This window comes from Branchiostoma floridae, chromosome 13 (genome assembly GCF_000003815.2).
Source record: "Branchiostoma floridae strain S238N-H82 chromosome 13, Bfl_VNyyK, whole genome shotgun sequence".
NCBI classification, from domain to species: Eukaryota; Metazoa; Chordata; class Leptocardii; order Amphioxiformes; family Branchiostomatidae; genus Branchiostoma; species Branchiostoma floridae.
Genome location: NC_049991.1, coordinates 14,373,135 through 14,387,887, shown reverse-complemented (window position 1 = coordinate 14,387,887; position 14,753 = coordinate 14,373,135). Strand labels below are relative to the sequence as shown.

Sequence of the window (14,753 nt, the reverse complement as noted above, 5' to 3'; positions counted from 1 at the left end):
GCTCCACATTGAATACTGCCAATGCCATGTCCTTTTTTACTCAAACGTCTACAAGTTATTGGGCGCACTTTGATATTGACACGATCCACCACCCCGTTTGCTTAGCAACGAACCCTCCCCGAATCGGACCCTTGCAGGGTGACGTAATGACCCCTATTTTCCATGTCAACAGGGGGCGTGGCGTCGCTTAGGATTTCACACGATTCGGTGTTAATATCATTATCACCTTCTGTTCATACACTCCCTCACAGTACACACGCGCGGCTTCGCTAAATGACCCCCGAGATTCCCTCCCCACCTTTCAGACGGGCCAGAAGGGGGAGGGGGGATGGAGTTGTGACGCAGTAGATTTTTTCGGCCCGTATCAGACAATGGCGCGTACTGAGTGGCGGTAGTGAGTGAGAGGTTACGTATGATTACTAGCCTTGGCATTGATTTTTACGCTGGACTCACTGAAAGCGAAACAGCCAATTGCTCATCACTGCATCGGACCAAGGCCTTTGATCGGACCAATGTTGAAGACAAAGTGTTATTATTGTGTCTAACATAGACCTTATGATGGGAGAATAGGAGTTGAAAATAAACTTGTAGCTGGCCATTTTGATGGTTGGGGGCTTGCGCAATGGAACTCCATGCATACATGTTTTGTTCTGGCGTTTCAAAGCTCATCGTTTTTTTCTAGGTCTCCTCTATAGTTCAAACGTCGCAGATTAAACTTTGTCTACTTTGACTCCAAGTCTTTGAAGATTATTAAATCATTTTTTGTGCGTTTTATCTGATTCGATGAACATCATATTTCATGGTTTCATCGTAAATACAGGAATGATGCATTGATGTTTTCAGTCTTCAAAAATTCAGTAGTTTTAAAAGTGCCATCTCTACTGTTATCAGTCTGAGCACAGTTGAACGCCTCTACAGAATGTGCAGATAGTGTAGCCTCTACCAGGCTACGTGGATCGGTGGTCTAATTGTAGAAATTGGACAAATAGAGTCTATAGTACGCTAGGGGAGTTCGCCGGCCAGAAGAGTACGTTTCCTCACCACGAGTGGTGAGGATAATGATTCTACCGATCCACGGAGCCTGGTAGAGGCTACAGATAGTGTATTAGTGGTGCTGTAGAAAAAAAAAACACGCCAAGGCGTAGAAAATGCTGTCACTGTATTTCATTTGGCTACCTGACATGACAGACCCTTGCAAAATCCTGCCGACTCTAGCCTTTTGGGGGTTGGTTAAACGCTGATAAGGGACATAAATTTTCCTATCGTCATCCGAGTGAAGAAAGTAAATACAGAATACCTGCATTCCTCACTCTGTTAGATTAGAGATTAAATGTACAGTACAGTTATACAAGAATGTGTAGTAAACATTGTACTAATTGTTCATTTCAGTAATGTAGTTGTCCCTGTATACTAATTATTACAATATGATGCTAAAAACTCCAGTGTCCTGTTGCATGTCATTTTCTTGAAATTTTTAAACTATATCTAAAGAATCGCTTCCGGTCCGAAATCTTAAAAAACAAAACAATGAAAAAACAATAACAAACAGAATCCCTACCAACTTACCTTTCTTCGGGCCGTAATCGAAAACACACAACATTTTCTACAAACGCCAAAACAGTGTTACCACTCTGACAGATCCAAAGCCTCCAACCCTACTAAGTATGTGTAGTTTTACACAACAGGCAAGTTCGACACCGTTTGATGTTGATAGGATTTTCTAATTGATTGAAGTAAACCCCTGGTAATAACGGACTCAATAGGAATATTCGAACATGTTGTCCCTGTATAATGCATATATCAATGATAACAATATGATGCTAAAAACGCCAGTGTTCTGTTGCATGTCATTTTCTTTAAATTGTTAAACTATATTTAAAGAATCGCTTCGTCCGAAATCTTAAAAAAAAAGACAAAAAGAAAAGAAAACAGAGTTCCTACCTACTGATTTTTTTCAGGGCCATAATCGAAAAAAAGCAATTTTTTTACAAACGCCAAAACAGTGTTACCACTCTTACAAGTCTGACAGGCCCCAAACCCCCTACCCTACTAAATATGGGTAGTTTTACACAGCAGGCAAGTTCGACACCGTTTGATGTTGATAGGATTTTCTAATTGATTGAAGTAAAACCCCTGGTAATAACGGACCCAATAGGAATATTCGACCATACATAGTATCACCCCGGAACAGACATTTGGACGAAGTCCAAGTCCAATTTGTAGATCTGACTAAATTGAGCTATTGCTTGATAAATCGCAGTGTACTTTGGAAAATAAACAAAGGATCTTGTTCGCCGGTCGCTGTAGTTACTGGGCAATGCTATCTTGGAAAAGACATTAATTAGGGTGGGGGCACAACTCCGCATACCGTGGCTTTGCTTAAACGTCTTATCTTTTGTTTTCAGGAACGAGATTTTGGAAGATGTACATTTTCCTAGTGTACAGATCGTGAACTAGTTAGTATAGCATAGTATAACAGTCAAATGAAACTATGTTTTTCATGTGCATAATGATGAAAGCTACAAACTCACGTTTGCGCAAATTGATATCTTCTAATGATCTGTAGTTAGTAATTAGAAAATTACTAGTATTATAATTCATTAATGAGAAAACAATGGAAGGTCAAAATGCCAATTTAGCCAGGTGAAATACCTTAATAGGACATGCGAAAGTTCCTATGATTGGTGTTAATACTCTACTAGTATTATATCTATTTTGATCCAACATTAAGTGAGCTCTTTGTCATCACGATTTTAGATAATAAGGAACTCATGAGCTAACCTTTCAATTGAACGGAGACTCCCCCCAATGCAATAAAAGTGTTACATGTTTCTGCAGTATTTCCCGAAAGAAGTGTTTCCCTGAGTGTCCTGAGAAAAATTGATTACTATCGAAACTGAGAAAAGGAAAGTGACAACTTGCTTTGGTAGTTGTAGCTAGATGTCATATGGTATTGGAACAATCCCCAAACAATCTAACCAGGGCTCGAAATACCACCTGCATATACAGGTTAGTGCAGGTAAAATTGGAGCTGTGCAGGTATTTCTGGTGTCTGCCTGCACCTAACCTTCACTGGTCCATGTACTGGGTTTTATACATACATGTTCTATGATGTAGGTGTATGTGGATTGTTATCAGCTGCACTGACTGTTACCACCTATAAAGTATAAAAGTACAAAAAATAGCAATGGTTTCTGAACAAATTCAGTGTGATCCATACTTCCTAAATTCAGAGTGGTGCAGGTAAAATTTGTCTGGTGCAGCTAACTAACACTAACACTAGTCATTCTCTGATAAATAATATTCATATCCTTTCGTCGAGGTTTGAATAAGTGATCTCTACACTTTGCCCCGGCTATGCTCTACTGAGCGACATGATTGAGACTGATTACATCGATAACTTCCTCCCTAAAGCTACGATCGCCTTTATGATAAGCATAATGAGCGGCAAAATACAGTCGGATCGTACAGGCGTTATATGGTGCAGAATGTGGATGAATAAAAACTGGTGGTTTAGTTTGGTTACTGAACAGAGACGGTGGGCGCCATAGACTTCCTGCAACCTATAATCCACTGCTTACTGAGTCACGTGTTCTATCTACATAACGTGACGTCACAACAGCAGTGGATTGTTCATTCCTTGACAAAGACTGATGCTGTACAGTCAAAAATTTGGGTGAGTCCAATTTTGGTGTTGGAAATTACAGTTCAACTATTTCAAGAATGACTTATACCAACACAGATGAAGTTAGTTTGGTTACTGTTACATGTGCTAGGTGTTTCATCCATTCAACCACCATCGTTAAATTTCCAACTCGTTTTATGATTGATATTTCAGTTGTACACACGCAATTTTATCACAATCTGTATTTCATCGCATTTGTTGTATTTTGTATGCATCGAGTTGTTATTTCTAAAGTGTATTTCTTGCTTTTTGATGAGCCCGTTGGGTTGAAGACTTTTTACTTGTTCAATTTGTGAAGCTTAATGGAAAAGTTCTTGAGGCGGCCTTCTTTCTTTGTTTTCAAAACCCAAATGAAACAAAGCATTTTGCAGAAACTTCGACACATTCTATGCATTGTTCTAGTGGAACACCATATAAATACTAACATAGCTAGATTGCTTATTGTATTAAAAACAAGTTATTTTCTACCGGCAAGGGCTTGCTGGCGAAGTATTTTTAATCTTCACAATTAGGTAAGTAATTTGGTGCTCGAGTTACTGCAGCAAACTCGGATAAACGGATTTCCCTGCGATCGTGCAACATGTTGGAATGCTCGTATCACCTCGTGTCGGTGTCATGAAACGGTTTCACCATTCTTTGAATTCCGCAGCCAGATCCGTGAGTTCAATTGTCTGTGATAACAAATTTAAGATCTGTCAGAGGGTTTTCGTCTTTCACGAAATGCTCATAGAAATATTATGTATTTATAAATGTATTGGGTATACATGTAGTTTTTTCATATTCATATGAAAGTCTTTCTAACTTTATAGACTTGAAATAAATGTGATAAATAGGCCGTACTTTTCCTATATCTGTTATCTTTTTGGTGGTTATGGTCTTATCAAACAATAAGTAGGATTCTACCAGGAACAATTCGTTACATCATTGATTCATTAGCTTTGGTACAAAGTGTAGGAAAACAGTCTTATTATTGTTATCCTTTATATGAAAGCAGTTCGTATGCTTGTTATCGTTTTTGGCGGTGATCGCACGAGCACGTGCAACAATTCTTTACATCGTTGATACCGAAGTTTTCGTACAAAGTAAAGATAGCCTGGGTACAATCCGGAAAGTAGTTCGCTCCGGCATTGATTATACACTATATACAGTCACTTCTCGCTCTGACATTTATCATACACTATATACAGTCGCTTTTCTGCTGTTCCAGAAGCGAACATAGGAGCGAACTACTAGCCGCATGGTACCTAGGCTGTTCTCAATAATGCCCCATTTGAAAACAATAACTTTCTCTAATTAAGAGGTCAAATTGTGTCATTGGGGGTGAAAACCACCAAAGATCATGAAAATAGGCCTAAAGAAACAACACTTCTGATGGAATAAAATTATTTTCAAGACGTCTCAGCATTGGTTTACTCGCACCTTTATATTAAGACACTTAAAACTGAGAATAGGCCTATAGGAAGACATCGGGTGCGCCCGGGGCTTTGTGGGAAGGTTCCACCAGTTGACATACCGTCACGTCCGCGCCGTCTAGCCCGCCGTTCTACAACAATGCCGCCTGCGAGAGGTCAGCCCTGGGACGTGACTCCGGCCCTAAATCTTTCACGGGACATTGAACTTGAATAAACCTAATCGGTGACTCTGCGATAACAGCCGCTAAAGACTCACATGTGCTGCTGTGGCCTTTAGACCTTCCAAATCTGCCAGAATGGCGTTAAAAGACAGGAAAAACAGGCGCGCCTTACTACTTGTAGATTTATAACTACGCGATATGATGTGTCATGTTTGTATTTCATTTCTGTGTTCTTTTACCAGGGTATTGCTCCCATCAGTGACCAACACTGCCTTTCATGGAAGCCCTGGGTAATTAAGATATCATGGTGTGAGAAATTAAGTGCTTTTCGGAATGAAATGTTCAAGAACGGGTTGACATTTTCAAAACACGAGATAACCAGTATGCGTATGTAGTTCCATACGTCATAGTTGATATATAGAAAACATGAAAAAAAAGGAGGGTAACACATACTGGCTATCTCAAGTTTTTTTTAAATTTCAACCCGTTCTTGTTACTATGTAATTTGAATATTTTATTCAAAAGAACAAAATTTCCCATCCCATGATATCTTAATCTATGTCATAATGTGTGTGTACATGTAGTTGTATGAACTATTTGAGTTAAAGATGGTAGAATTCGATAAGAACCCAGTGGTGACTGAAATGATTAACAGACTGGTAGTCAGCTGAGGAAGTCAGATTTTATTGAACAGCTCACCGAAAAAACTTCATAATGCTTCTTGAAACGATTTAAGTTAAGAGCATTCAGTAGTGTCGGGTGTTTCTTCCATTTTTCAATGTCTACTAAATACATTTGTTGCGCACTTATGCTATGATTTAATGGGATTGTTTAAATACTAGCTGTTAGCTGTAAAACATATCTCTGACTCTGTCGGATGTTGGATGACAAAGTTGCTAAAATTCCATAAAAGCCGATATAAAGCTGGTGCGCTTCGAAAAAGTAAGTATCAATTATGGTCAAGTTGATAACCGGCGGTTGCCTTGCCACCCTGCAAGCTGAATCAGTTCTAAGCTTTATTCGCGACTCATTTTCACTCTTTGCATCATTTACTTTACTCCCTGCGTCTATTATTTAAGCCTACTTTCTGCGAAGTTGAAACATCACCTTTTTCAGGCGGTACATAGAAAGAAATGTACTTTCTTTCTACTTAGTGACTGCCAGCGATTCGATTGTAATGAGGATGGTACCCCAGGGAGTTTTCAACACATTTGATAAAAGTATCCTCTAGCTTACTGCTGCAATGCTCGCACATTAGTTTCCAGTAAACTTTGATACCGTCGAGCTGGAGGCGACGATCGTCGATGCCTTTTTTCTTGCTCAGGTACTTTCCAATATCCTGCCCGTCCTGTCCCTTGAAGTGTTTCTCCAGGCGATCGCCGATGTTACCTTTGCCGACGTACAGGATTGGCTTGTCCTTGCCGTAGTGTGTGTGGTCGGGCTCCATGATGGCGTAGATACCTTGTTTACCCCAGTCCTCCGAGCCTCTTGCTGGGCGCTGATTCCTGTAGTTACGACGGTCGGCAAAACCGAGGCAACAGTTGCTGACAGTTGGCTTAGCACAGCTTGCCTACATGAAATGATACACAAAGCGACAGGTAAATATTTCTTCTTCAAATAAACTAGCATGCAATTACTACAAGGTTGAATAATAGACTTCATTTTAAAAACATTCCAAAGAACTGAAAATCAAGCAAAATAAAACATTCTAAAGTTTGTAACATATATTCATGGATCGGTTTTAAGACAGGCTTTTAAAGAAAGCGTAATGTTAACAATGTGAAATTCCATGTCTGTTGCAAGTGTAACATCAGAAGCTTTTGAAAGTACATGATGTATATTTGCCGTCCCTGGCAAGACGGACCTGTTGTTTCATATAAACCTATATACATGTACCTTCATGGTACGAGTCAGAAATACATGACATAGTCCTAGCTTCTAGTGGGCACTTGTATTGAAAGCTTTGGAAGAAGACTTATCGGAAACGCATACTACTGGGGACCTTGAATAGTGAAGCTGTGATGTTTATGAGCTTATCTGTCTGGGTCATAACAGTTTGCACCATTTTACAAGGAAGCTTGGTGCCCTTCCAAAATGTATTCCACTAGGTACAGCAAAACCAGTTGCATCAACCTACCGAGCTCGAGCTTTGGATTCTACAGGAATGTTGAAAGGAAGGAAACTATGGAACAAGAAAGCCTCTATTGCTATTAATAGGTTCTATGATAAAATAGTCATACGTATGTATCATGCCAAACGCGTTACGACTATGGCCAGAACACTGGATCGGGAGTTACAAAGTCAGAAATAAACTCGGGAAGGAAACAGAGGATAAATGTTGTCCAAAAATGTATGTGCACTAGTCTGTGTAACGCAAATTCCGCTGTCCGGGGATAATTTGCCCCTCCCCGTCTGGGCGCGGCAATGTAGGGCGGGCTGTAAGAAGCGCGATTACATCAGGCTATATGCGCACCAGATAGTTTAAGTTCATGTACTCACCATGTCTTGGATTTGTTGTGCTGTTTATAATTGAAGAACAATCTTCTGTCAGATCTGTAAAACACAAGAAACAATGCAGACTGTAGACATAGCATTTTCTCGTGCAAATACATTGCCTCAGAAAACAAATAACCTAAGAGTGAGGTAACATGGCTTGTTATCTCTACGTTAGGTTGAAAGTTGTGAAGAGGGCGATTCGTCGACCTAATCATTAATTTTTTGTACTCTTTCTAGGCTATCTTTGTCCAATTGGGAATGTGGTAGAACATTCTTGAAGCATAGATCACTACTCATTACTCTACACTTCACTACTCGTAATTTGTGTCACATGATATGATAATGACGGTGAAAGTGAAAGTAGAAACAGCATAAATGTGACGCTTTCATTGGCAGATTTCTGATGTTCTTTGTACTATTCATATTACCTACTTCTTGATTATTAATTCATTGATGTAGCTATAGTTATATGCAACACTAAAATGCCAATTAAAACGAGGTAAAGTCACGCGTAAGTCGCGCTTCGCACACCTAGCCCCCTCTGCAGCGAAAGGTAGCCACGCCACCAATACGCCATCTTTGCTGTTCACTCTTGTAGTTAGTTCTGACTTTGCGCAACTTAGTACGCACATCAATTTTAAGGATATAGTAGTTTTCTTTTTAAGCTTATACTATTCATCGCAATACTGGACATAAACATGGAATAGAGGAATGCAGAGATTTAGCTATAGTCAATCACGGAAAGTCACAATTCCGTTCTGGTTGTCTCAGGATTCAGATTCAGTTTTTACGATTTTATTTACTGGAAAACACGTCTCAAAGTCTTTAAAAGTTGCACCTTTACCCAATAACGTTTCTGGTGTGTGGAAATACACAGACGTAGTCGGGAAACATTAGTCCATACTTACCAGCGTTGTCACTCGTTTCACTTGCGGAAATGGCGGTGAAAAGAGGAAGACTGCTTGGATACAGCGATATTTATACTATTTTCGCTCAGACTGTTGGGATAGCTTGTTGGCACGACCAATAAGGTGGTGACACTGTGTATTATCTCGTTAAAAACGGTTTCTTAGTTTCGGTCACATGACTATGACTCATAATCTCGCCCTGCGGTTTTATGTTGCCCTTTCTCCTTTTGTACTCTTCTCGTTACCTGCTTCTAGTTTATTTATCCCCTGATTTAGCTATCAAAATATGCAACACTAAAATGCCAATTATACCCATGATCGGAGTGAATGGTGTGAATTTGAAGGAAGTTAAGATCAGGTTAAGTCACAGGTAACTGAACCGTGCATCGCAGACCCACCCAAAACCCCTGCAACAGAAGCTACCGTAACTGTAGCCACGTCACAATTCACAAGCGACTACTCCATGTCTACATGTCTGTATTTTCAACGCTGCCCACTGTAGTTATCTCCATGAAAAATGGAGAAATTGTTTTCTCTCTCTCTCTCTCTCTCTCTCTTTCTGTCTCTGTCGCTCTCTCTGTCTGTCTCTCTCTCTCTCTCTCTCTCTCTCTCTCTCTCTCTCTCTCTGTGTCTGTCTGTGTGTATGTATGTGTGTGTGTTTCCGGATATTTGTGGTCATCATAACTGGATGGATTGTAACTCTGGATGGATTGTAATGATATTTGGTTAGTGGATAGGGACTGGGAATACAAAGATTAAGGTCGATTTTGGGGCACCTGGTATGTGACCTTGGTAATACAGCAGAGGTTCTGGATGTGTTCCTGTGAGTAAAATCATGCGATATTTGTTTGAACTGCAGGTGAAAATTGGTTGCAGAATTAGGTGCAATGAGGACCTCAGGCTCAGCGCTGTAGTAACGGAATCCACCTGTTGACCAAATACATTCTCGGAGGAACACAGATTAGTGCACAGATTGATACGTAGGTCAAAGAATGTTTAGACCATAGGTCCAGTAGTGTAAACGATAGGCTAAACTCAACATATTGATTCATTCGTATAGTTGTATGTAGGTTTATTCATTCGTTGTATCCAATTTTTAAATGTATTGTTGTGGTACCGTATGGCTTGGATCATGTGACGACCTCCCTCTTACGGCTAAATTGCTCTACTTTTGTTGTGTCGATAGAATTTCTGCTTATTCATAGTGCCGATTCGTACATGTTTTAACGTTTCTGAAGTTATACATATACATATACTAAATGTGTCGCTAACGTTGGTGAATGTGTCAATCAAGTATGTAAGAAAACACGTTCTTTTCGTCTTATTTAGGTGCAAATATATCCTCTTATCATCAAACGTTCGCCAAATGATTTAATTGTTGTTTGACTAAACAAATTTACTCTTATGCTTCATCCCATTGTTGCCATATGATCCACTTCAAGTATGACACATTTGACGATGAAGAATTTGATTGAAAACATTTCGCCTTCGACAGCTGTGATCTACTACATAATCGCGTGAAATGCTGAATTAGTGAAGGGTAGATATCTGGAACGTCGTCAGCGTTACATCATTTTCAACTCGTCCGGTGAAGGATCAGGACTCAACTCAACCGAATCCTATTTCTCAGCATCTAGTAAAGCGCACAGCCATGGTTTCCTCGTTAGTCGGGATGTATACCGTTTGGACGGGGCTGACTTTGGGCGCTTTGCTGCGGCCGTCCCTTGCGGACGTGACGGTGGCCGGGGAGGAAGGAGGGACGTGCAGTAAACAGTACACAAACAACCACAACATCACCGTGGTGGCCTCCCCCGGACAGGACGGGCAAAAGGGAGAGATGGGACCCAGTGGTAAGTGGTACAGGATTCGGATTTAGTCCTAGAGAAAACAATACACTTACAACTATTGCGATTATTTGCTTATGAATATGACGTATTGATTACTGGTATCGATCACAAATTTGATCATTGCGAATGTCGCCACTTTTTGCTTTTGGCTCTTGACCGTGCGTGGTGCGTGACACTTGGCACTTGAAACCAAGAAAGAGCTATGCGAGCTAAATAGTACATTGTTGCTATCTGGGAGGAAACTTTGTGGTACCGTCGTTTGTGTGCACAGAAAGCTAACTTAAAAAGGTGATGCAGGTTTTTTTTTTATCTTGGAAGTTCATCTGATCTTTCTGATCTTGTCAGGTTTTCTGATGTTGGACTGTTTATTGCCGTAGGTCTGCCTGGCATGCCTGGTGAGAAGGGGCAACGGGGTATACCGGGTAGACTGGGTCCGTTTGGGCCATCAGGAGAGCGTGGACCCGCAGGTGAGAAGGGAATCAAGGGAGAGCGGGGTCCGGCGGGTCCGAAAGGTTCTCCCGGCGACTCCTCTCACTCCTCATCCGCCATGGTGGCGTTTTCCGCCGCGCGCACGTCTAAAGTCTTCACGGGAACTGCCGTGACGTACGACGTCGTGCACGTCAACGAGGGTGACGCCTTCAACCCTCGCACGGGGAAGTTCACGCCGGCGGCGTCGGGCATCTACTCCTTCACGTTCACGGGCATGACGGAGTTCGCGGCCAGCGCGAGCATCCTCGTGTCGCTGATGAAGAACGACGAGCGGATCGCCAGCCTCCACGTCCGCAACCCCGCCTACGAGATGCACCAGTCCACCAGCAACAGCGCCCTCTTGCGGCTGCAGCTCGGGGACGAAGTCTGGGTATGTATAGCCTGATTAAACCTAGTCTCTATCAGGCTCCGGGTCGCTGGAAAACCCGTAGAAGGATCGACAGGTCCCTAGCCGACTATACTCCTCTGGCCGGCTTACTCCTCTATTTGTTCAATTTCTACGGTTTTTACAGCGACCCGGAGTCTGGCAGAGACTCGATTAAACCTCGCTTATAACAGCTCACCCAACATCTGCCGGGGAGGGGACCAGTTACAGCCCTGGACAGCAGATTTTGTGTTACACAGACTAGGGTATGTAAGAATGATGAAAAACACGTACGAATGTTTGTTTGTTTGTATTCATGAAAGCTCAAATCGACCTGCAGGCCACTTTTCAATGAAGTCATGATAGAAGAGGCAAGGGCCAGACAAAGTATGTAGCAGAGATCAGTACAGTTTACATTGTATATGCAAGCTATGCTGAAATGGTTCCCTATCACTTAATTGCTAGAAGCTGTGTTAGAAGCCACAGACAGCGAGAAGAGAGTAGAGAGAACTTCAGTTATGAGTTGTGGCCGACCCAGCAATATTCTGTCTGTCTGAAGTAGTCTCCTGTGCCCACTGTACAGAATTAGAAAGCCCCGTCTTTGTGTCTGTTCTTTAATCCCTGATGTGCTAGTCTTCCATCGGCGTCGGAAATGAACCTGGATGTATTATCCCTTGGTTTCAGGTGCAGCTGTGGAGCGGGTACGTGCTGTACAGTGACGGGAACAGGTACATCACGTTCTCGGGCTTCCTCGTTCACGCAGATTAACGGTACATCACGTTCTCAGGCTTCCTCGTTCACGCAGATTAACGGAAATTGGGTCATGACAAATCGATCTACCTCTTCCGTCATCGCACCTTTGAAGAATTGAGCCTCAAATCTCCCCATGTAATGACTTAATTAAACCCGTTCCAAGTTGCAGAATGCTTCAATATTGATGTATGTGCGTGCTTAGGCCAGGAACTTGCCCCTTGGATGATTTAACGCCTCTCACCAGGTGACATACCCTTCTTTAGCTGAGTACAAGACTGTGATGCCCCACGTCTCCCGCCGGGTGTTTACGTCCAAAAATCTGAGAAGTATAAAACACATGAATACCATTGTATCGATCACTGAAACATATACCTTCCGTGAGGAGTATAAATGCACTTCTTTCAGTCACATAAGACAGTGATTTGATGAAGTTGTAAAATTTCACTCTTAGTCTTAGACTTAGTTTGGTTCCATTCTTTATGTAATGTATGCTATCACTATCAGAACTTTGCAACAGACCTGAGTCAGCTTACAGATGTACTCTTGTATAGGAATGTTAAGCTATAGTCGAAGCTGTAGGGCTGATTTCAATTAGGATTTTACCGTGTCAATATTGATGGAAGGAGGCCATAACTAATGCTGTCAAAGTGTGTTTCTTGTGTTGATTCAACTTGATTGTTTCCCATACGTAGTTTGAAATGGTCATTTTTTAATCATAGTTGCTAATAAATTTGGCTTGATTAATTACTATTGACTTTTCGCTTCATTCATTTCGCATGTGGCTTCTAGAAACGTTTACATCTCCGATGCAACTGCCTTGTTCATTTGTAACAGTTATAATTTTTACCCTGTAACGACCATCGAAAGGTCCTTATAAATAAACTTCAGGTTCATGATCATTAATGCTGAGTTTGAGCTGCATGCAATGTGAATCCCCTGATAAAAAATGAACGATTCTATGATGTATACGATCGCGACTAGGTCTGTTATTGTAACAGCTCTGTGGATGTATTGCTCGACCTTAACCCACAATTTGCCCACCCTTTACTCAACATAAATTAGTAATAGTACGAAGTTGTGCCATATCAAGGAGATTAAATGGGGCTATCAATGCTATGGGTTGAGGTTTCTTTTCGAAAACGGTAATTATTTTCCCACCGTGGCGCAATTCATGGTGGTCTGTTAGCTTGCTTCCTCCATGGTTTCATCCTGTTTTCTAGTTTCCAACCAGACCTATCCACGGCCGGCCTGTGTGCACAATCAATGGACACAGTTGATGCACCATGATAAGGAACACAATGCGATTACCTACTTATTCATTTCTGTTAGAAAAAAGAGGTCACTGTTAAGATAACAATTTACCATGCTAGGATGAGGAGAGAGATGTTAAGATGAAGTTATTATCTAGGTAAGAATCGTCAGTGACGGTTGACCAATCACATCTAAATGTCTGGTCACAATATGCCATGATAGAGAACGCAATACAATGTATGGCAACGGCTATTACACAAAGTACAAAATAGAGATATAGAATAAAGCTTAAAATCTTAGTTAACATAATAATAAGTTGTAACATAATTCTTTGATATGTAATTACAATGGAGTTACAATAGGCTAATCATTAGTATCGGTATTCCTTCTAATAACAAAGCAATCCTTGATATATTTACCTGTTTTTTTGCCATGTGAACAAGATGTTGCTGACATCTACTGTTTATTCTTGTGTTACTGGGTAACCGAGGATAAGGTGTGTTGTGATGGAAAACAATGGGGCCTTTGTTTCCTGACGAGAAAAAAAGCGGCTTTTAAAACAAATATCACTAGTGCCCCCTGCCCATAAGAAGTTGACTCCAGTCTTCACTAGGAGCGAAACACATCAACCTGATGGCCGGAACAAGCTCCAGAGCGCTTCTCGCTGTAGCTATTTATGCTCTGATTGGACACATGACCGTTCCGATCCTTGCCGAAGAGGAGGAGGTTCGTGTAGAGGACGGTTCCTGTCCGAAACAGTTCTACAACAACCAGAACATCACGGTGGTGACACCGCCCGGGCCTGTCGGACCTAAAGGGGACATGGGACCCACAGGTAGGAAGTTACGTAGCACTGGTACAGGGTAGAAGTGGCGAGATGACTGTAGCATTGCTGTCTGGTACTTTAGATCTGATTAATGTAGCGAGCCGTCGTACAGGTGGCAGGCAATACCGCTACTTTCCTGCAAGGTAAAAAGCCAAAGTTCCAATCCCGGGTCCGATTTCCATTCTTACTGGAGTACTGGTACCGTCTAGGGATTGCAGTCCAGCCACCATGTCGCAAGGGGATCCCCATTAGGCCTACGTCACATTACCCAGGGTGTCCGCGCGGTGTCTAACCGATCTAGGCCCCGACCGGGCTCTGAAGCCGGGAAGACATCGGCTCACATAGTCACAAATCATTTTTTCTTCACGCGTCCCGTTAGAGGTCCCGGGGGGCTCCGGTGGGCATTCCGGCGGCTTTCGTGCAATAGTCGTATTTTTTAATCATTTATCGCTCGATGCTCGGCAGGCAACCGTGAGCTGCCCCGGGGATGTCCACGGGTACCCCGTAGGGGTCTGGCAGTGGGTCGGCCGATTCACCCCTTGTAGATGTATGGTCCTATTC

The 14,753-nt window shown here is 41.9% G+C and overlaps 2 protein-coding genes and 1 long non-coding RNA gene across 3 annotated transcripts in view; 2 read left to right on the top strand and 1 right to left on the bottom strand.

The window, feature by feature from the left end:
* Positions 1-5,921: 5,921 nt before the first annotated feature.
* Positions 5,922-8,772, bottom strand: LOC118428450. The gene is made up of 3 exons (XR_004832657.1): positions 8,663-8,772; positions 7,758-7,811; positions 5,922-6,828 (listed from the first exon to the last, which is right to left on the bottom strand). It is a non-coding gene; the product is annotated as an uncharacterized LOC118428450 (long non-coding RNA).
* Positions 8,773-10,091: 1,319 nt separating this feature from the next.
* Positions 10,092-14,753, top strand: part of LOC118428538 — a 9,864-nt gene continuing 5,202 nt past the window's right edge. Inside the window, exons 1-4 of the mRNA XM_035838630.1 lie at positions 10,092-10,512; positions 10,887-11,368; positions 12,047-12,107; positions 13,980-14,201. Of these exons, the coding sequence (XP_035694523.1) occupies positions 10,314-10,512; positions 10,887-11,368; positions 12,047-12,107; positions 13,980-14,201 (964 nt within the window). The 5' untranslated portion in view covers positions 10,092-10,313. The remainder of the gene's footprint in view (positions 10,513-10,886; positions 11,369-12,046; positions 12,108-13,979; positions 14,202-14,753) is intronic.
* The window catches only part of LOC118428442 (complement C1q and tumor necrosis factor-related protein 9B-like), a 3,943-nt gene continuing 3,093 nt past the window's right edge, over positions 13,904-14,753 (top strand). The window contains exon 1 of the mRNA XM_035838507.1: positions 13,904-14,201. Coding sequence (XP_035694400.1) covers positions 14,000-14,201 — 202 coding nt within the window. The 5' untranslated portion in view covers positions 13,904-13,999. The remainder of the gene's footprint in view (positions 14,202-14,753) is intronic.